Source organism: Bombus fervidus, chromosome 12 (genome assembly GCF_041682495.2).
Source record: "Bombus fervidus isolate BK054 chromosome 12, iyBomFerv1, whole genome shotgun sequence".
NCBI classification, from domain to species: Eukaryota; Metazoa; Arthropoda; class Insecta; order Hymenoptera; family Apidae; genus Bombus; species Bombus fervidus.
The window spans coordinates 4,924,998-4,946,886 of NC_091528.1; the positions used below are offsets into that span (position 1 = coordinate 4,924,998).

Below are 21,889 nucleotides of genomic sequence, written 5' to 3' on the forward strand. Positions count from 1 at the left end.
ATTTCCTAATCTTTTAATTATACCAAAAGATCATTTCAATTTTATTTATTTTTAAACTTTAATTTTGTATTTCTTTTTTTGTTTTATAATTAATTTATCGAAAATAAATGTTAATATTTACTTTAATAGAGATAGTCATTATTGAGAATAATTATTGTTTATGCAATTATAGTTGTCAATTTTAGGGATTAATATGTTAATTAATGCTCTTACTTTATTCGAACATCATGTTCCTCTTTTTAGCAAGACTCGTAGTTGGATTTTAGAACCGCCTAAGAGATAATATTGATCTTTGTACTCTTTATTTTATTTCGAAGTAAAATTTACCACTCACGTTATCATTAAAATGTCAGAAAAAGAAATAAGCCTTCTTAAATATTTTCTAAGTGGAGGATTCGGCGGAATATGCACCATCGTGGTGGGTCATCCCCTAGACACGATAAAAGTAAGGTTATATTAATTAATATAAAAAATAGATTCTATTAAGTAACAAAGAATTCTAACGTGTGATCTATATATGATTAAAATGCTGTTTTTAATTCTCAACTTAATGAGTTATTTATATAACAACAACAATGTTTATAAACAATAATAAATTATAATAATAAATATGTTTATAAACAAAGCAGTACAAATTTTCTAATTTGTACAAATAAAACAAAAAATTGTGTTCATTGTTGAAATGTAACAGAATTTGATATATAAAACATTTAAGTAGAAAATATAACTTTTTAAATCATTTTTAACCTGTTAATACTTTTTATAATATTAAAGAATTGGAATAAAATGCATTTTTAGAAATTTTTGTATATAATAAAGTGTAAATAGAAATTTGGGGTAGAATAGTTGTTCTATAAAATTAAGTGTAAAAGATAATCCCCCAATTTTTCAGCCTTACCTAGTCTAATTATAAGTAGGATTATTAAATCCTACTTAGGAATAAACTGTTTTTCTCTGAAGAGGACTGGCCCTAATAACGGATATGTTAGGTAAAAGAAACACTATGTGTGCTGATTAGATTTTGTATATAACTTCTTATTTAAGAATCTACTTTTTTATTGTCTTCTTTTTATTTTTTATCCTTTTATTCTTTTAAATGTTATTATCTATGATTATCATTGTGGTTCATTATTTTAAATACTTTATATTTTGGTAAGAACATAAAATATTTTCATATGTAATAAAAAGATTAGGATTCATAGGAATTATTGTAATTTTTTTATTATGATGAAAAATAATTAAATTAAAAGAAAAGGTCTATGATTCAATTATATTAAAGCAAAAATAAATAACTAATGGAATTAATGTTTTCCATACATTCTTTCTATTTATCAAAATTGCTTGTACTGACATTTTTTTTGTTTTCCTTTCAATTCTTGTTAATAATATTCTATATCAAAGTAAGTGTTTGAAAAAGACATTATTGTTAATAGGTCCGCCTTCAAACTATGCCTCTACCAGGTCCAAATGAAGCAGTGTTGTATAATGGAACAATTGATTGTGCTAAGAAAACAATCACAAGAGAAGGAATACGTGGACTATATAAGGGTTGGTAGATAGTTTGTACCTTAAACATGTATAAATATATCCTATTAATTCTTTCTTCTTATTAAAAAATATTTGCTCATTAGATTATCTACAATATTTTTCTTTTAGGTATGGGTGCACCTTTATGTGGTGTAGCTCCAATATTTGCCATAAGTTTTTATGGATTTGGACTTGGCAAGCAATTGATAAAGAGATCTGACAATGTTGAACTGTCTTCTTTGCAACTATTCTATGCTGGTGCTTTTAGTGGCATCTTTACAACTGTTATAATGGCTCCTGGTGAAAGAATAAAATGTCTTTTACAAATACAACAGGGTGATGCAAAACCCAGATATAATGGCCCTATTGATTGTACAAAGCAACTTTATAAGAACGGAGGAATTACAAATATTTTTAAAGGTACCTGTGCTACTCTTCTAAGAGGTATGTAATATTAAAAATTTTTTTTTTATATTATTTTTGTAATAATTTAAATATAGAGACTATGAAATTGTCAATTGCTACTCTTTTTTATTGTGAATTTCCTTAAGTCTTATATATCTAGCTTATATCTATACACAGTGTTATTATACAACTATAAATGATAAATTTAGAAAGCAGAGTTATCTTATAAAGACAAAAAATTAAACTGTCTAATTTTGTTCCTTGTTTTTTATACACATATATTAATCGTAAATTAAAAACATATATTAGCTAACTGATGATATTATCTTCATAATTATTTCTTCCCAATGTAGACTTTTTTAAATACTTTCTCCTCAAGGTTCTACATTGTAAACCACCTTTACGTAATGCATGAAAAACTCCCCAATTTTTCAGCTTCTTGGGAGTTGAGCATCTTGGTGCTATTTCTCGTAACCTGTTTACCTTTTTTTTCAATCAAATTATAATTATTGTGTGGTTAAAAATAGCTTCAAACAATAGCTTCCTTATACTTACCAAGTAAGGATTCCATGTAATCATCGAACAAGTACAATCCCATGGATTGCTATCTAATCTTACAATTGAAAATTGTGGTGGTTTATTTGGAATCCGAAGCATTTTGAAAAAGTCTATAGGTAGTGATGTCAGCTTATTCTTTGAAAGGATAATTTCTTTAAGTTGCTTTTGTTGTTGCACTCCAAATAAACCAGGTGGAATGTATTCTAATTCATTATTTGATAGATCTATACGTTTAACATTTTGCAAACCATAAAATGCATCCATAGATATTTTACGAATATGACAAGAACTTAAATCAAGATCTACTAATTTAATTAAATCCACAAAAGCATCAAGATCGATACTTGAAATATTTCCGCGAGCCCTTAATTTTAATAGCTCTGGCATTCCTTGAAATACAAAACGCTCCAACATTGGTATTTCTAAATTATACAGATATAAGGCTTGAAGCCGACATAATCCTAAGAAAGAATTTTTTTGTAGATATAATTTTGAATCTTCACCTCCCAAATAAAGTTCTAATGTTGTATTCATGATTTCAAAAGTACTGAAATCAGAAGATATTTATGTTAATTTCACATCTTATTATCATAAAAATATGTATGTAATTAAAATACCTTGGGAATATAGAATCCAAAGGATTCTTCCGAAAATCTGCAATCTTCAACATTGGGAAAGGGGGAAAAGATAATTCTGATAAAAAAGTTAGATTATTCCCTCTTAAATCAAGATCTTCTAGCATCAATAAACCAGCTAAATCTACACTCTTAAGTGTTAACAACTGATTACTTGCAAGTGACAATACTTTTAAATTTGGGGTGCCATAAAAACAAAATTCTGGAATGAACTTCAAACTATTTTTTTCTAGTGAGAGATGAACGAGATTATTCAAACCATCAAACATATGCCATGTTATATCTTTTAAATCACAATCATAAACTCTTAAGTGAGTTAAAGCTCCTAAACCAGTAAAAAGTCCAACAGTTTCTTGATAACCTTCCATTTCTTGTTTGTACACATCATAAGGAAGTATTTCCTTGTCATCACTTTCTCCACTATTTTGTTGACTTAAAAATATCAGTCTATGCCCTGTACTTTGGCTGATGTTATTTAGTAATTGTTTATTATTATTTTCATCATTAGTAACTGTATTCATTGGTTTAATCACAAGATTAGCTTTGTTTCTTTTCATTGGACTCAGGCTTGTCAATCTGACTCGTTCTAAATTTAGGTAAAGAAGATTTAATCCTAATGGATACAATGAATCAACTGATAAAACAATTCCTCCTTGTTTTCCTTGTTCAACATTCGAGCTTTTTTTTACAGATTCATAATCTATTCCTTGAATGTCTAAAGATATTAAATCTGTAAAACGTTGAAATGTTGTAGACTGTAGAAGAATCTCAAAGTTTCCCATACCAGATTCAAGAATTGTAAACACCTAAGACAAAGATATGTTATTTTCGAATAGCAAAAAATTATGCTATTCCATTCTGTAACACCAACCTGAATGTCTGATGGGAGTTTATCCAATAGTTCTTCATAATCTTCGGCAACAGCACAAATTGCAACATTTAAAAATTCGGGTATCATAGAGTGGTCCATGTTTAATCCAAATTCGAAATTGCATTCGTTAGTCAAGTTCTATTGAGAAAAAAGATTATTAAATGTCAAAAAGAAAGATAGCTAATTTTCATACCTGATCTTGACTCGTTTTGATCCATCGATGCAAAGGTAAATCAATAAATTTCTGTACCTCACAAGAACAGCCTGGTGGACATTTTACCTCCCAAACATCACCAATATCGATTATTTGTCCAAAGCACTCATTCTAAACATACATTTATTTATTAATTTATCATTCAGCTAAATATACATGCAAAGTCACTCTTAAGAATCTCTATGTTACAATGAGAAATTACTAAATTTAAAAATATTATGAGAAAATTAATCTTTTTCTCTTACACTTCTTCATATTAAATAAAGAAAAGAATTATGTACCAGCAAAGTGAGGACAAGTATTAGAATAACCATCATAATTAGGATAAAATTTGAGTGTTGAAGAAAAGCAGATCTTAAAACCAATGATGGTACGCTGGTTTGAAGGAAACTGAATTTTGTTAATTGTTATCTATCTGCCTTGATGAGCCCTATCAAACAGGATGCTTCCTATCTAGCAACCTACACACACTATTCTTGCCTTATAATTATAAATAACGTTTCCACATAATGCTTTAATTATATACATTCAGGTGAAACTTGATCTTCTTTCAATCTCATGAATATCTTTTATAATATATTTATTACTTGTTTGCATGTAAATATTGTCTGAATCTGTAAGTTTTTATCTTATAATGTCTTCTATACACGTAATTTGTATATCTTATTAATCATTTTTTAAATTAAACATTTAGATGTTCCTGCTAGTGGAATGTACTTTATGACATATGAGTGTCTCAAAAAGTGGATGTCCTCTGAAGACGGCAAAACAGGAATATTACAAACAATTGTTGCTGGTGGTTTTGCTGGTATAGCAAATTGGATTGTTGGAATGCCACCTGATGTATTAAAAAGTCGTTTACAAAGTGGTATTTATTATAAATTTATTACAATTTATTATTAAATTCTAAATAATGTTCACAAATCTGACTAATAACAAATTATGGAAGATATTAATTGAAGTTTTACTTATCGTATTTAGCGCCAGATGGTACTTACAAAAACGGAATTCGGGACGTGTTCGTAGTTTTAATGAAAGAAGAAGGACCAAAAGCATTGTATAAAGGATGTGTACCAGTGATGCTTCGTGCATTTCCGGCAAATGCAGCATGTTTCCTTGGGTTTGAAGTTGCTATAAAGTTCTTGAATTGGCTACTACCTAATGCATAATTTAAAATTGTATATCTGGAGGTAGTATTCCTACCACTAGTTATATGTTGAATTGATAATATATTCGTGAAGTATTCTATCTTTAATCAAAGATACAATAATATATTTTTTTATAATAGCACTCACTTAATGATTTTATGATGAATTTGCAATGAACTGTTAATCTATTTTATCTTAATCATTAATGCTATTATATAAGTTATTTTTTAAATATAGCTTATACACAATGTGTAATAATCTTTGTCATCTTTTTATATTGTTGAATTTTTATTTTGTAATTTTTAATATATCTTTTTATAAAAGTAAATAAACAACGGATTTGAAGGATCAATTTTAATTTTGATCATTTTCTTTTCAATCTATTTACGTCTTAAAGATAAATATTTTCAAATAATAGTTTCGTTTGATAAGAATTTAAAAAATCCGTAGAAGTAAACTATTTTTTTATTTACTGAGTAAGATTTTAAATCTCTCACTTTTAAGTAATGTAAGGAATAATTGTTTATGTTTATTTGATGATCATACAAATTCTATTTGATGTTTGCTTAGGTTAAGTTTATTACCATATTATTTGTCAGAAAGTTGTAATTCTTATCTTATCCTGCCCATTGAATTGGAATTTACAAACTGGAAATTTTGAAGGGTTCCTAAACCTATCAGTACATTAACTTTTTATCGCTATAGCAAGGGAATTGCTTTAAGTTGTAATAAAGCTTCATATTGTTTATAAAGATGATATTAAAATCTGTTATATTAATTGGAGGCCCGTCAAAAGGTCTGTGTTTCACATAAAATTAATATTTCTAACATAGTTGTTATAAGCAGTACAAAAATATAACCTCAAATATGATTTTACTCATTTTTTACAGCATTGATTGTCAGTGTATTTGAATTAAATAATAAGTAAAAGAGAGTAATCCACATGATATTTTAAATTCAAAAATATATTTTTAGGTACTAGATTTAGGCCTCTTTCATTAGATATACCAAAACCATTATTTCCTGTTGCTGGATTACCAGTAATACAGCACCATATAGAAGCATGCTCTAAAGTGGACAATCTTAGTGAAATATTAATAATTGGATCATATCTTGCAAGTGATCTGTCTCAATTTATTCAGGAAATGATAAGCACATATAAAATAAGCATTAGGTATCTTCAAGAATTCATTCCATTAGGAACAGCTGGTGGCTTATATCACTTTCGTGATCAAATACGTTCTGGTGGACCTACATATTTTTTTGTAATGAATGGTGATGTATGTGCTGACTTTTCTTTGCAAGAAATAGTAAATTATCATAAAGAAAAACAAGCATTGCTTACTATCATGGCCACTGAAGCAACTAGACAGCAATCGTTGAATTTTGGATGTATGGTTCTCAACAAAGATGGAAAGGTTGCTCATTATGTAGAGAAGCCATCAACATTTGTTTCCACTTTAATCAATTGTGGAATCTATCTTGCTTCCTTAGATATCTTCCAAACCATGGCTGATGTCTTTTATGCAAGACAAAATCAGGAGAGTTTTACGTAAGACACCTCAGAAGATTTTTTGGGAAGTCATTTGTATTTAAGAATTTTGACTAAATACTGCTACTTTATAGGCAATTCAATGGTAATGGTAAAGATCCAGCTCATATATCACTAGAACAAGACATACTAATGCGTTTAGCTGGAACTGGTCGTTTATTTGCTTTACCTGTTCTAAAATGGTGGTCACAAGTTAAGACTGCAGGTTCTGCTATATATGCCAATCGTCACTATTTAGCTTTGTATAAAGCAAAACATCCAGACCGTCTTGCTTCTACAGTTAATGGAACTTTTCAGATTATTGGTGATATCTATATTCATCCTTCTGCTACTGTTCACGAAACAGCAGTGGTAAAAAGACTCTTATAGATATTTGGTTCTTATAAAATCATGAAACATTAATTAAATATAAATTTCATGAAATATTTGACTTGTAGCTGGGTCCAAATGTAAGCATAGGCCCAAATGCTGTCATTGCCCGTGGTGTTAGAATAAGGGAGTCAATTATATTAGCCAATGCTCATATTCAGGCACATTCTATTGTATTATACAGTATTGTTGGGAAAAGTAGCTATGTGGGAGAATGGGCAAGGATAGAAGGAACACCATGTGATCCTAATCCTGACAAACCATTTGCGAAAATGGAAAACTTGCCCTTGTTTAACACTAATGGAAAATTGAATCCTTCTATAACAATCCTCGGTAAATAGTCTATTCATTGATTATTTACACAAGAAGATGAGTATGTATATATTTTTACTATTTATATTTTAGGTACGAGCGTACGTTTGGCAGCAGAGAAAATTGTATTAAATTCGATTGTCTTACCGCACAAAGAATTGACTAAGAACTTTAAAAATGAAATTATTCTATAATTATTCTATATATAATTATTCTAATATTTGCATACAATGCAAATCACAATATTTAAGAAAATATATCTCTGTTAACTAATTTATATGTGCAATATTTCGTTAACTTCTATTGTATGTTTGGAAATTTATTATTATTGCCAATTTATAAAACAATGACTTTAATATAAAGTCAGTTTTCTAAGAAACTGATACTAATGCACAATATACAGATTTATATAAGGTATTTATATGGATATAAATATTTTCTAATGATTTTGTTACACACAACTGTTAGTTTATATATTAATATATATAACGATATACCATGTATAATATGAAAAAAGTAGACATTTTCGACACTTGTATATCCATTTTTCCATTTGTATTTCTAATTTATATTTGTAAACTCAACACCTTAATCACTAATAAGTTAATAATTAGTGAAGAATATCTTTTGTTAATTCGTTCTTTACCAAGAAAAAGGCTGAAATAATTTAAACAATAGTTTACGATAATTGTATAATTTAAATACATATGTATCTATTTTTTAATATAAAATAAATATAATGAGTTCAAATATCTTATCTGTTTATATAATCCGTCGTATCAAAAAGTACCATATATATAAAGTAATTAATATATCGAAGAGTTTAAACTATATATTTTCTTCCAGAATACAAATAAAAGAATTAATAATTTGTTGAAAAAGAAAGTATGTTATGTAAAAAATATCAGAACTTTTCAGATTGTATGTATTTACTTAGATCGTAAAAATAAACACATACTCGGTTGTTTGACATACTTTTTTGTACATAATTGTATCATCATTTACAAGGAACAAATGTAACAGCATTTATAGAGTATATAGAAGTCTATTAAGTCTATATTCACTATTCTTTTATGTACAATTATTATGGTTAGCATCTAACCCTTAGAAATGTTAATCTGAACATCATAAGAATGTTAAAAAATACGCGCATAAGAAATTAATAATTTTATAAAAATAGATCATGTACAGTCTTCTTGTTTCAAACCTTCAATTAGCTATTATACAATTCCTAAAATACTATGAATAAAAACAGAAGCTTCAAAGCTTCGTTTCATGTTTAACCCTGTTTCTGAACAATTGACTTGGTCGAAGTAGCCCTTGAGAATTATTTAAATAAGAATTTCCAGACATGATAACGGTTGCTGAAGAATCCGGATTTAAAAATTCATTTTTATTATTATCCTCAAACGCAAATCGTTGCTGTTGCTGCTGTTGCGTTTCGTTATGATTGTTGGACTCATGATTATTTTTCATACGATAGTGTACTTCAGAATCCGTCTCTTCTTCATTGTCCGCACTATCTACATCTCCTGGAAAGATATTAGATAAATACACATAAGAGTAAGTGCATTTCATAAAACTGAATTCAAACAAATTTAAGCACAACGCACCATCGGAACTATTAGTAGAAGGTAAGTAAAAACGTGACGCTGGAACTTTGTTATTTCCTATACGTCGTTCTCGTTCTCTGGCAGTATTGTTTGGATGATGATACTTAAATTCGCGTGGTAGAGTATAGCTTCGGGGCAATGATACTTGACTACCTTCCATATCGCTAAGATCTCCTTCTACCTCTCCCTCACCTTTAGAACTTTCCTCTCCACCATTTTGACTGAAACGTAGAATATATTATAATATATGTTATAACTAATATATACTGTTTAATAATATTTTAATCTTGACAAATAATATTTTCGTTAAATCTACTATATTTTAATCTTTAATTACCGATGATTAACATGAGTAGACGGTGTCCAATGGGAATAATGATGAGGAAGACAACGCGGTGCGAGTAAAATTTCTGGAGTGTCCGCTCTTTCTCTTTGCGTTGTTCTCCATGAATTCGAAGGATGAACGTTGGGGTAATAGGAAGATGATGGTGGAGGAGGTAAAAGACAGTGCATTTTCACTGGTGGCCACGAAGATAAGGCTAGTCCTCCATTTTGATCACCTACTGATGGCTCAGATGTGAATAAAGGAGAACTAGGGGAAGTATGTAATTTTGTATTAGGTGGTGGTTGCTGATTTGATGCAGGCGACGACGAGAATGACGATGCTGAAGCTGATGGCGGAGGAAATAACTTTCCTTCTTTTATTTCTTCTTGAATTGCTCTTAATTCTCGCAACTGCTGTTGCTTCTTCTCTTGAAGTTTCTCTCTTATTAAATTCACACTTAGAGAGCCAGCAGTTGCAGCATCCATTCCAACTTTTTGTTCATTTGAATGATCATTCTGTATCATGCCGGAATTCACGGATTTCTTCCAAAACGGTATTAATTGACGTGAATTATTATTCACGCCAAGCCATTGTTTCGACTCAGTCACCGTGTTCATGGAAGTTGTGACAGTTCCAGTTTGAGACTGTGGTGGCGGAGGAGGTACGAATGTTGTTGGTTTTTTCTTTTTTCGATTTGGATTTGCTACAGCTGGATTCGTAAAACGACAATTAAATACTCCTGGTATTCCACCATTGCTCAATTTAACTCTCCTTACTCCTACATTCATACTTAATTTTTTATCTTCTGTATATTCTATTTGTTTTTCTTCCAGATTATCCTACATACACAATTCCTTTGTTAGAGATATATTTAGTATATTGCCCTTAAAAATTTGGTTTTAATTTGTAATACCTGGTTTGATAAAGCCGTGAGATTCGAAGCCGTCATTCTACCACCGGCTTCATACCTTAATCTCCGTACGTGAAAAAATCTATAGTTCCATGTAAAGTCATTAAAAATTACTATCATTAAATAATATCTATTTTCGCAAAATGAATTGATAAAATTAAACTTATACCTACCTATAATAGAGCCCCATGAAAAACATACCACCAAAAAATAAAGCTAATAGTGTAAGTACTAAAGTTACAGGGTTTGGATGATGTTGGTGTGGAAGAAGATCTGTTCTATTAACACCAACTATCCATACACCAATGAGTAAACTATTCTCCAAAAACATTACTGTGTAAAAAATTACCTAAAAGAATATAAATGAATTGAATACACTTGATTTAATTAACTTTAAATATTAGTATTAAGGAAGCAACATACATCAACAACTCACCATTTTTTGACGATGATTTGTTTCGTGTAAATTTACGTATGCAAATATATAAACGAATGCAAGGAGTGAAGCTAAAGACGTTTTTCTTAAAATAGGCAAATGTTCGCCACCGTGAAAAAGACCATCTGGTGTGAGTAGCAACCACATCAACATTGATAGCCAGTGGAGAGCCATGACAATTAGCAACCACTGTCCACCATAAAGTGAAGCATAAGCTACCAATACTCCTACCCTAGCGCTTACAGTTCCTAAACGCCAAGCTAGTTGTGCCAGCACACCTAGCCATGTCAATACCAAACGTTCTAAATTACGAAGACGTGCTGCACCTTTGCTAAAACTAGCAACTGCCCAACATACACTCCACAAAGATAGACCAGCAGATACTGCAGTTAATTTTGCTAATTTATCACTGTCTCTGTCAGTTTCCTTTGTTTTTCCAACATCTGTATTTGAATCATTATTGACTCCAATAGACAAGAGATATAACTGCAGAAGTAACATTGGTGCAGCTTCACAGAAGGCATGAATAAGGCGTAATACACAAAGTTCTCTCACCTAATGAAGTAAAATCATTAATTTCAGATAAATTATTTTAAATATATACACGAACTATCTTTTTGCACCTCACCTCATGTTTAACATAAGTTAAATTAACTGGAATAAATAATTTGAAGTATCTCCATAATACTCCAACTTGAGTTGAATGAAGCAATAAAACACACCATATTGTCCAATTCCCATTTTCTTTCTTTCCATTGATATTGCAATCTGTTATATTGTTACCAGTTAGTTTGCCTCTGGCTCCCCACAAATACCATCTTACACTAATAATCTGAAATTAATAAAGAATATATTAGTTATGGCAAATAGAAATTTTCCATTGGTTTATATGGATACTGACCTGAGAAATAATTAATGAAGTTGCTATAAGAACAATACTTAAGGGAAAGAGAATTGGAGGAGCTACAGAATGTTGGGCAAGAGCATATACCATTGCAAAGTCAAAAACAACGTCACAAAAATATGATGCAAGGGAGATTATGTTGAATAATACATCACACAATGGTAAAAATTCGTGTTGATGCTGTGTCTGCAGATGCTGGGCCATAATGGGCTTTTGTTATCCATTTGGATTATCCAGCACCTTTTCTTTTTGTCAACCTATGCCACACATTCCACAATATAGCAGTTGTCTCATACAATGGATGAAGAAAGCTTTATTTTAACTGAAATACAAATTGTTAATAAATTACCTATTTAATTAATATTCAATATGATATGATATATGAATATTACACAAAAATCTTAAACTAATAGAATACCAAATATAATTTAAAAAGATTTTATTTAAAAATTAAAAAAATTGCTTTATGTACATATTTTTGCTATAAAAGTAATTTTTATAGCATATTGCTCTGTAATCGATACATATGAATTCAAATAAATAAATGTGTATACCCATCACTAATTGATAATATTACAAATCACATTTTTAACTATTCACATGTGACAACGTCGGAAAACTACAAATATAAATTTAAAATAAAAACTGGAATAGACAATAGAATATTATAATAAGAAACTGACAATAATATTCAAAAAGCTGGAAAATGAAAAATCAATTTTTTACAAACTGGTATGTCTGATTAAAATGTGTCAGTTGTTTAATAGGAAGAAAGAAAATAGAAATCTCGATAGCCTGGAATAAAAGTATTAATATAATGAAAATATAAAATTAAAAAATATTGTGAAGCGTAGGAGGAAGCAAATTTCCTTACCACATTCCTCAGATGTCACCGAATGAGTAATCACAAAAGTAACATTCTCATCTAGATGCTGGCCTCGCAAGAGCTTGGACCAGCGTTGGAATGCGAGGAATTTATCTGTATACTTCGCGGACGCTTTCAAAAATAAAACTTTTCCTCACCGACTATCCACAATCTGCGTTGCTTTTTGATTGTGTTGGTACATTTTCCGGCGACTTACATTTAAGAAGGCCGCTTATTTTATTTCAAACAAACTTTAGTTCAATATACCTGTTGATTCAAGAGACAACTATATATAGATTACTATATAACAATGTAATAAAGTAACATTGCACTTATCGTTGTTCCACTAACTCTAAAACGCAAGATTGTCGACCAAGTAGTCAGGAATTCCAAGCAGTGGTTCTCATCGACAACTTTGCGTAAAATGATTAATCAATCTTTCACATTCTTCGTCAGTGGTTCTCATATTTTTATTATTTTATTTCTGCAACTATACTGATAATATGACGAAAATAATAGTATTATAAATAAAAGGTATATAAATAATGTATTTATAATTCTGATAATCTAGATTTTATAACTATTTTCGTATAAAATTGAATGCTATTAAGGCAATATTATGTGTACATATTTAAAAATTTAAAAATATTGAAAAATATAAACATTAATGTTAACACGCATTTATTTCCATGACTTTTTTTTAGTAATTTTTCGAGGAATGTGACTATAATCGTATAAACAATTTTTCCTAATGTCTTTATACGAGGAAATAGATAGTTTATCTATATAACTTCGAAATTGATAATTATTTATTTAAGTCATTGTAGATCTTTATATAAATAGATCTTTCTAGTAAATTGGATTCCAATAATGTGGAGATTGATTAAAAATTGCGAATACAAAAATGTCCAGAAATTGAATTTTCCTTCCGTTACATTTCATATTTTTTTACATATACACTATCAAATTTTATAAAATTATCTTCCCTAAAAAAGGCCACTTTTTCTAAGGTCATTAAGTTTCTAGTTTGGTCAAATATTCACTATTACGTAAATTAATAATTGTATTTAAAATCGCATTTCTTATTTTCTCATTGAACTAAATTTACAATTAATAAGAGAAAGATGACGATTAAATTATTGAAAGTTATTTTGTTATAATAATTATATTAATAAATAATGCTTATTACGTATATTCCATCGTAATAGATGATCCATTTTTAACTATAGAGGTTGAAAAACGAATTACATTTTATTTTTCTCAAAATATCACACAAACATTCGGACGCACAACAATTCAAAAATCATATCAAACATTAAAGTTATAGTAGATTTAGGAATATCCAAAATTTTTACACTTTTACCATACATTTTTATAACCGCACTTCTTTCTAAATTAGTACAAAATGGATACAATATTTTAATTGGAAGTGTTATCAGGATATACATAATATTCCTAAATCTATACAAGTTTCCAAGTTAAAGGAATAAGTATGTACCACAGTGCAATTTAATATCATAAAAAACATGAAATCTATAAGTACATATACATCAATGCCAACGTATTTAAAAAAATCTCTTGCACATCTCATTCATTTGCAATATGATAAAAACTTTGCTTACAGAAACAGGTCTTTTACATTATAAAATTATTTTCACAATTAAAACTAACATAAAAAGACATTCATACGGAAATGAAATGCCAATTTGTAAAATCAGTCTTACAGTTCAAAAATCAGATTCAAGATATATATACATGTATATATCTCTCTATACTCATACGGGGATAGGAATACTTTAAGTATATTGAAACAAAAAGGGAAAACAGCAACAGTAATATATGTACAAAGAAGAAAATACCGAGTACCCTCCGTGGAAATGCATGAATTTTTATACGTATAAATATCTGGCAGCTTATTAAAAAATGACAGTACATATTCTCTCGAATGTGCTAAAAAAAACAATACATTCAGGTAAATTAATACGAAGTGCTTCTTAATACCTAAAAATGCTTGGACAACCCATAATTGAGTTTGCACTTTGTGAAAAAAATATTCTCAAAAAAGGCATATTTCCTATATTGTTTAATCAATGATTGTAAAATCAAAGTAATAAATAATTATCTTTTACTCTCAAATCTCACATATGAGGTTAAATACAGATTTATGATTTCAGAATTAAAATGTTATGCTGTACTCATCTGGTTTATACAATAACTAATACTAGTATCTTTAAAGATAATGTAAATCATAGAATTGGAAAACAGAATAGGCTATTTCGATCGTAAAACTAGCTATTCTTAAAAAAAAAAAAGAAAAAGAAAGAAAAAAAACGAAAAGGAACTAAAAGAGTAATTTTCTTTATATTTTTCTGACTTGAATCTAGACCTTTGAATTACCATCAGTTATTTTGCATCTACAATTTAATAAGAAAAATAAGTAACGTGCATTTTGTTCGCGCTTCTATTATTATCTTATAAAATTATTATGATATGATTGAGTATTTCAATCATTATATCAATAAATTGTAATAAAATATCTTAACGATTTTCGTTCAATTTTTCGTAAAACATAATAACGTCTTATTATATAAAAATTATTATAAAAAAGAGATAAATAGAAAATAGCAATTTAAAATTTTATTGTTTCACTTCTCATAATCAAGAAGAGATATGTCTTTCCAAAAAGCTTGTAAAGCAAGATCATTCGAGTACAGCACATCTCAAGTATAGTCGAAATCTTGGAATGACCATCAAACATATAATTCCGAAAGAAAGAAACGAAAAAAAAAAAAAGAATTCAATCGACTCGACCATAAGATGGAACTATGTCTTTTGCTATCCAGAAGTCGCAATTAGGATAGTCACGATCAGGAAGCGTATCTTGTCCAACAATTAAGACTCGTTTTACACCATTAGCATCTGCCTGAGCTACTTCGCCGTGCCAAACATAGTGATTGAAAAGCTGCTGCATAGCAGATACGTGTCTCTTTTCAGCAGGAGTACGAGCAGCATATGATCCGAGTATCGCTGCAGCATCACAATCGGGATCTGCAATATGACCCCGTGGCTGCGTCGCTACGTAGAATGGAATATTGGTTTTCATTCTGGCAACTGTCAGCAATGGACATACCACACGAACGTCCGAGATCATGCTTAGTAAACCTTCCAATGTTGCGTTATAACGTCTGAAGAAATTTCAATTTCTTATATTTCTCGATCTCCAACCTCTAGCTTTGATTAATAATGAAATATATAATAAATAAAAGATTCTAACCTGAGAGCTTCGTCCGCTAAACCAGATGTTCCTAATAAGGACTCCTTTACAATTTTCTCTACTTGTGTGGAATTGAGAGTAATGTTGGAAGTGAGATACTTAAGAGGGACTCCAGCATGAGCAGTAGTGCCCATTACAATTTTCACCGAAAATTCATCCCTTGCCCAAATTTGACCAACAGGTTCCTGAAGAATGGCACGATCGAGTACCAACCACTCATGTCTCCTATCTCTTGTTGTTGCTTCTCTGGTTTCAGGCAAACCAACGTTTCCTAAATGCCATGTCTCAGGAACTGAATCCATTATCTCCTCGGCACTTTTGCTTCGCAAACAAGCGGCGTCATTACATCTTGTAGAATTTAAAAATAGTTCATTAAGTGTTTCGGAAACTTCTAATTCTCTTCCGGGAAATATCGCACTACCGCTGGAAATCCACACTCGCTGGAAAAGATCCCTTGTTCGCCGAATGCCAACTAAAGTTGTGACAAGCGTTCCTCCTGCCCGATGACCCCATAAAGTTACGGCCGATTTATTTCCCCCGAAATGTTCAATGTTAAGATGAACCCACTGAAGCGCTGCTATGATATCCGACAACCCGTAATTTCCGGATGTGAGAGGATGCGATGTTCTTGAAAGTTGATCTGCAGCTAAAAAACCGAAGATTCCTAATCTGAAATATAACAAAAGTTAACACTTAAAATATTTATATAAGTTATACAATGTTATCAAAATCAAGTTAAGGAGTTAAGACTAACCGGAAGTTAGGTCTAACAAACACCATATCACGGACACGAGCAAGTTTTGCAGAAGGCTGCATTACACCTGGAGAACCACCACTGAGGGTTTCAGCACCAATCATAACGACCACCGATAAAGGCGAATCATATCTGATTTCAGGCGTGAAAATATCTAAATATAAGCAATCTTCACTTCCGATAATCCTTCCTGAAGCCTCTCGTTGCCAACAAACTTTCGAGGAATTGTGTGCTTTATACGTATTCGTCCAGCAGTATTCAATTTTTCTTAGGGGTTCCGCAGGTTGCCAACGACGATTTTCTAATGGTGGGATTGCATATGGGATCCCACGAAATGCAAATGCACCATCTTCTGACACACCTTGCACAGGTCCGCAAGAAGTTACTGCTTTGACAAAGCTCCCATCCTTTATTAACCGTGAAATATTCTTTCTCGGACCGATGCAAGCGATAAGGATGATAATCACGACTGATACCAGGATACATAATGCTGCCACTATTATTAATACATACATTACACAAAAGATTAATTACTTACATTATTTAAATTTATATAATTGAAATTGTTCAACATTTTAAATTTAAAATAAAAAGATTCAAATCCAAGTCGTAATTTCGTACCTAGCACAAATAAATTTCTCCTTGCAGCGGATATACAAGCTACAAGAAAATGTTGTTTAGGAGATTCAATTCCATCTGGAGCATCTCCATCGAGTCGAACAGTTTCCATACCATCTTCGTTACCGATAGGATTTTTCTCCGTCACAACATCGTCAAGAGTTTCAACGCTCGCTAATCCAGCAGCTCCAGTAATTCCCAATTCCACTTCACCTTCCTAAAATAATTTATAATACATTACAAAATAATGTACAATTAATTTTTGTTTGTATTGAAATTTATAAGACAATAATATTTGCATTTTTGTACGTTGAAATATTACTGACTAAAACGAATAAAGCAGCTATTAACGGCGAAGCATACACCTTGATAAAAGGCAGTACGTGCTTGAGTGTGGTAAATTATGTTTTAAGACTGTATAGGGTTTCGCTCGATATATTTCATTTTTATCATAGATAGTTGACACAAATTTCGTATCATATTGGAATTTTGTTTAAAAATCTTATTAAAAAAAAGATTAATATAAAGAAAATATTAACTATTAACTACCTTATTTTTTTTTCTAGGAAAAACAGAGACTAAGGGTAACTTTATGGTGTCGAGAATTCTCTTGCGGCTTTCCTTTTCCTTTGCGTCTTTATTCGGTGTGCTTGTTTTCTCTGATGATACATTTTGATCACTTTCTTTAACAGCTTTTTCCGTCGAATCGCCTTCTCCAATTTCAGTAGGCTTACAATCATCCTCCTAACAATAGAAATTATATATGCATTTGGTGTATGTTTTCTATACAATGTATGTTTTTTGTATAATATCGATATTCAATTTAAAAATCATCATCATCATCATCATCATCATCATCATCATTTTGTACCGACATTTATTATTTAAAAGGTACATAATCAATAATGCCAGGTGTGCTGTTCGTCTGACGTCATCCATTGGTTTAATGTTGGAAAAAAAATCGTTACGGGGCTATGAACACCCCTCATGAACACGCCATGGTGCTTCAGGAACTTGTGCTCTTTCGAATGACATCGTTTCTTTGTAAACAGACAATCGAGCAAAGAAAAATTTATATTCATGGTGTCGTCTATGTTTATATCCGTTTAAATTAAAATTAAGATCGATGCAATTGGTATAATCATATTCTACACGGGTTCTATAGAGATTTATTTAAACGCCCACGGCAATGTTTGCGTGACTACCAGCGCGTGCAGAGAGCAATTTAAAATAGAATATATGAATCTCAACGACAGTCGTACACCATACAAAACGATTACACGATTACAATGATTTCTACATAATTCTGAAGAATGAATGAAATATTGTGGATGCAAGTAACATTCGCTTTCTCTATGCATTACATCTTCTATAGGGTGGTAAAAAATGCAGGATGCTATTAGTAGACTGAGGATGTGTATGAATATATAGAAAATTTAAATGTATAAATACGTAATATTTAGAGGATGAAACAAATTTCTATTTATCTTTTATCCATAAAAATTCAAATTTACATAAACATCCGCAATCTAGCTATCAGACTTGGATTTCTTGAGGAAGCATGTTGCAAAGCATTGTGGAGTAAGGTTTAAAGCAAGCTGAATCTCTTAAGGTCCTAGATATCTTGTGAGAGAAATAAGGCCACTTAAAAAGACAGTCCTGATAATATACTATTATTGAAACAAAAAGGAAAGGCAGTTTAAAGAGAATTAAAGAAAAAGTTCCTTTGCTATTACTTTACACAATTCCTTGCTCTTTGTACGACAGAAGCCGGGCATCTTAATACCGCCAATTGGAATTTTCTTCTTGGGTTTCTGGTCTTCGGATTCCGCGTCTGGAGCGGTCGATGCCACCGTATGTTTCGTGTTCTCGGCGTTCAACATTTTCTCTCTCTCTTCCTCTGCAATTTCTTTCTTATCCATGCTTTTCTCTTGATCCTCTTGACTCATGCTTTACTCCTAAAAATCAGATTAAACCCAACTCCAATTAAATATTAACAGATCGGTGTTTTTAATATATAAATACATTGTAACGTTTTTTAATAGACATAAATCATGTCCACAGACATAATTTATTAATTATTTAATTATTCTTTTGATAGTAATGTTTAATTATTAAGTAAAAGAGGTTCTTTTTTTAATGAATTTGAAAGAATATAAATTTTAAGGGGAAGGAGAAATATCATAATGAAAAATTTAAGTTTATGCAATCAAAGAAACAACGCGTGGGGACATCACAATTTGTATCACTCCATATACAGTGTTCACTCCAATTCAATTCAAATTCAATACATAAACATAAGAAGGAGCAATAATTTGACAGATACCATGCAAATATTTAAAGACAATTTTTTCAGAAATATAATATGTAATAAACAAATTTAGTTTATGTTTGAACTTGTTTTCTGATGAAGAATCAATGTTTTCCTGGTTGTACCATCAATTAACAGATATCTCATCAATATAGATAGATTTTGATTAATAACAGTTTTGTTACATGTTCGCAAATGGTTGAAGAATTGTGCGTCGCGTTGGAGTGAACACCCTGTATACGAATAAGCATTGCAGCTGGCGTCGGGACGCCCAGACGTAAACCGATCGATCGGATGGCATTGCTCTCTGAGCCTATTGCCTCGAGGAGTCTAGCAATACATAGTTACTTCACTTCTATTTTTTCGATAACTTCCGGTAGCTTTACAGAAGTTTTTACCCTTTTATCAAATTGTATTAATTTTTAAATTATTTTACATTATCAATATAGGAACATCATAGACCAATACAATGTATATATATAAATACATGAAAATTTGAGTTACAAATTTGAAAATAAAGTACTTAATTTTTGGTAGAATAAAAATGAAACATATAATAATTTTGGTAACTTAAAATTTAAATTAGATTAAAATTCGCAAATGTTCTATCACATGTTAATAAATCTTAATAACTTAAATTTTCAAATTTAAAACATCAAACTGAAATTAAAAGATTCTAATTCAGTAGCATGGATTGTTATATGTTATGGACTGTCATAGAATTATACACTTTTTATCTATACTCTCTTTCTTAAATGACAAATACGTTATATACAAGTATATATAGAATATATAGAAGTAACGTAAAATAAGAAATAATATTGAATTTAATTAAAGTCTAGAACAACGTTTATTTCGTTCTATATAATAATTATTTAATATGTAAATATTTTCTAATGAATTTCCACTATTCACTCTTTCTTCAAATTGCAATTTATACATTGTTAGTTAAAACAATAATGACAAATATATTGTATATATATGTTTAAAAACGATTGATCTTACTCCAAAAACGTATATGATTAATTGTACTCCGAGAAACGTTACAAATATGAACGCAATAATATAGTTTTAACATTACAAATACGAAGACATGGAGCTAGTCAGTGTACAGACAAATTCGATCTAACAAACACCGGTCGAAACGTAAAATGATTTTTTTTCTTTGTACTTCTCCCCTAGCTTGCAGCCCCTTTATATTATGTTTCACGCATCACCACTGTCGCGCAGTTCCGAAACAAATACGTTGAACTTTCTCTTTCGTGGATACGATTCATACAATTACCTTGTTTCCTCAATAATATTATCCGTTCTTTCGTTTGAACTTAATAAATTATTCGTACAAAATGTATTTAAAATATCCATAAAGACTGTTTCTGCTGCAATTATTTTCTTATTTCACCTTTCTTTATTTACTATATTATACACATTAGGTAGCCATTTATAATTCGGAATTATTATTTAAAAACAATTCGATCAATGTTTTTCTTACTTGGTGTTTTCCCTTTTATTAATTAAATTTACTTGATTTCATCCACGATTCAGTTCAACGTATCTTTCATTGTACGAATCGTGTAAATGGCATTTTCGATACCGCAGGTAACAGAGAAACAAAATTATAAATACTCACTTTTTTCGGCAGATTCGGAAAGGACGCTACTGAATTTTGCAGAAAGATTGCTTCTTTTCTGTGTTGAGAAGCTGTCGGATTGCCAGGCAATCTCAAGATGATCGTGTTGATCCTGCCGATAATGATCACTTCATCGATCGTGAGAAGATATTTAAATTTGATTCGGCACCTTACGAGAAAACTATTTCAAACAGCGAAAATATCACCACAAACGAAGCTTAGGGCATGCCTACCTCGACTGTCGCCTTACGAGTCGTCTACAATGCTTTTCCCCCACCACGATTTTTATACGATGCGACGCCCCTATTGGTCGATTTTAACTATGCGCGGTCGCTTTGTTTTAAATGCTTCATATCATATGCTCTTTTCTTTATTTGTACCTGTTATTAAACATTGTTATACAATTGAAACTTTGCTTATTTTTATAAAACAAATAAAGGTAGAAATAAAAATATTTTATTCGATGTATTCGTTAGCTATATAACACATATGAATATAACTAACCCATTAAGAACCAACGATGCAATAGCATAACATTCCACTTGTGATTTCTTTATAACTAATTCACATTATCGAATTCTAATGAATTCATGTTGGGATTGCGAAAAAAGATTCCATATCTTCCAGATTTTCCATAGATGTTTAAACAAGTCTAACA

At 30.4% G+C, this 21,889-nt stretch overlaps 6 protein-coding genes across 9 annotated transcripts in view; 3 read left to right on the forward strand and 3 right to left on the reverse strand.

Moving 5' to 3' along the window:
* The first annotated feature begins 220 nt into the window (after positions 1-220).
* Colt (carnitine/acylcarnitine carrier protein colt, mitochondrial) lies at positions 221-5,720 on the forward strand. The gene is made up of 5 exons (XM_072014995.1): positions 221-445; positions 1,434-1,548; positions 1,657-1,971; positions 4,905-5,078; positions 5,192-5,720. Exons 1-5 carry the CDS (start codon positions 347-349, stop codon positions 5,377-5,379), a joined length of 891 nt encoding a protein of 296 aa, XP_071871096.1. The 5' UTR covers positions 221-346; the 3' UTR covers positions 5,380-5,720.
* LOC139993331 (uncharacterized) lies at positions 2,039-4,835 on the reverse strand. The gene is made up of 6 exons (XM_072014962.1): positions 4,492-4,835; positions 4,190-4,321; positions 3,997-4,134; positions 3,108-3,931; positions 2,488-3,037; positions 2,039-2,415 (listed from the first exon to the last, which is right to left on the reverse strand). Exons 1-6 carry the CDS (start codon positions 4,525-4,527, stop codon positions 2,242-2,244), a joined length of 1,854 nt encoding a protein of 617 aa, XP_071871063.1. The 5' UTR covers positions 4,528-4,835; the 3' UTR covers positions 2,039-2,241.
* Positions 5,721-5,995: 275 nt separating the features above from the next.
* On the forward strand, positions 5,996-8,341 carry Gmppa (GDP-mannose pyrophosphorylase A). The gene is made up of 5 exons (XM_072014988.1): positions 5,996-6,154; positions 6,334-6,910; positions 6,985-7,261; positions 7,348-7,612; positions 7,685-8,341. Exons 1-5 carry the CDS (start codon positions 6,112-6,114, stop codon positions 7,783-7,785), a joined length of 1,263 nt encoding a protein of 420 aa, XP_071871089.1. The 5' UTR covers positions 5,996-6,111; the 3' UTR covers positions 7,786-8,341.
* On the reverse strand, positions 8,270-12,967 carry LOC139993326 (uncharacterized). Of its 2 annotated transcripts, none has more exons than XM_072014951.1 (9): positions 12,803-12,967; positions 11,777-12,101; positions 11,499-11,707; positions 10,876-11,425; positions 10,613-10,788; positions 10,443-10,521; positions 9,542-10,368; positions 9,205-9,425; positions 8,270-9,123 (listed from the first exon to the last, which is right to left on the reverse strand). In XM_072014951.1, the coding sequence occupies exons 2-9, from the start codon at positions 11,981-11,983 to the stop codon at positions 8,852-8,854; spliced, it is 2,541 nt and encodes an 846-aa protein (XP_071871052.1). In that variant the 5' UTR covers positions 11,984-12,101; positions 12,803-12,967; the 3' UTR covers positions 8,270-8,851. The 2 variants fall into 2 exon arrangements, with proteins under 2 accessions (XP_071871052.1, XP_071871051.1); XM_072014950.1 differs by having other exon boundaries at positions 12,654-12,967.
* A 689-nt stretch (positions 12,968-13,656) lies between these two features.
* Positions 13,657-21,889, forward strand: part of LOC139993319 (uncharacterized) — a 33,296-nt gene continuing 25,063 nt past the window's right edge. Inside the window, exon 1 of the mRNA XM_072014939.1 lies at positions 13,657-13,661. The gene's annotated coding sequence lies outside the window, so the exon portion shown is untranslated. The remainder of the gene's footprint in view (positions 13,662-21,889) is intronic.
* Nrt (Neurotactin) lies at positions 13,877-21,590 on the reverse strand. 3 transcript variants are annotated; one of them, XM_072014953.1, is made up of 7 exons: positions 21,232-21,590; positions 19,027-19,248; positions 17,840-18,034; positions 17,294-17,507; positions 16,673-17,168; positions 15,919-16,587; positions 13,877-15,829 (listed from the first exon to the last, which is right to left on the reverse strand). In XM_072014953.1, the coding sequence occupies exons 2-7, from the start codon at positions 19,237-19,239 to the stop codon at positions 15,442-15,444; spliced, it is 2,175 nt and encodes a 724-aa protein (XP_071871054.1). In that variant the 5' UTR covers positions 19,240-19,248; positions 21,232-21,590; the 3' UTR covers positions 13,877-15,441. The 3 variants fall into 3 exon arrangements, with proteins under 3 accessions (XP_071871054.1, XP_071871055.1, XP_071871056.1); XM_072014954.1 differs by lacking the exon at positions 21,232-21,590 and adding an exon at positions 20,607-20,720; XM_072014955.1 differs by lacking the exon at positions 17,840-18,034 and having other exon boundaries at positions 21,232-21,578.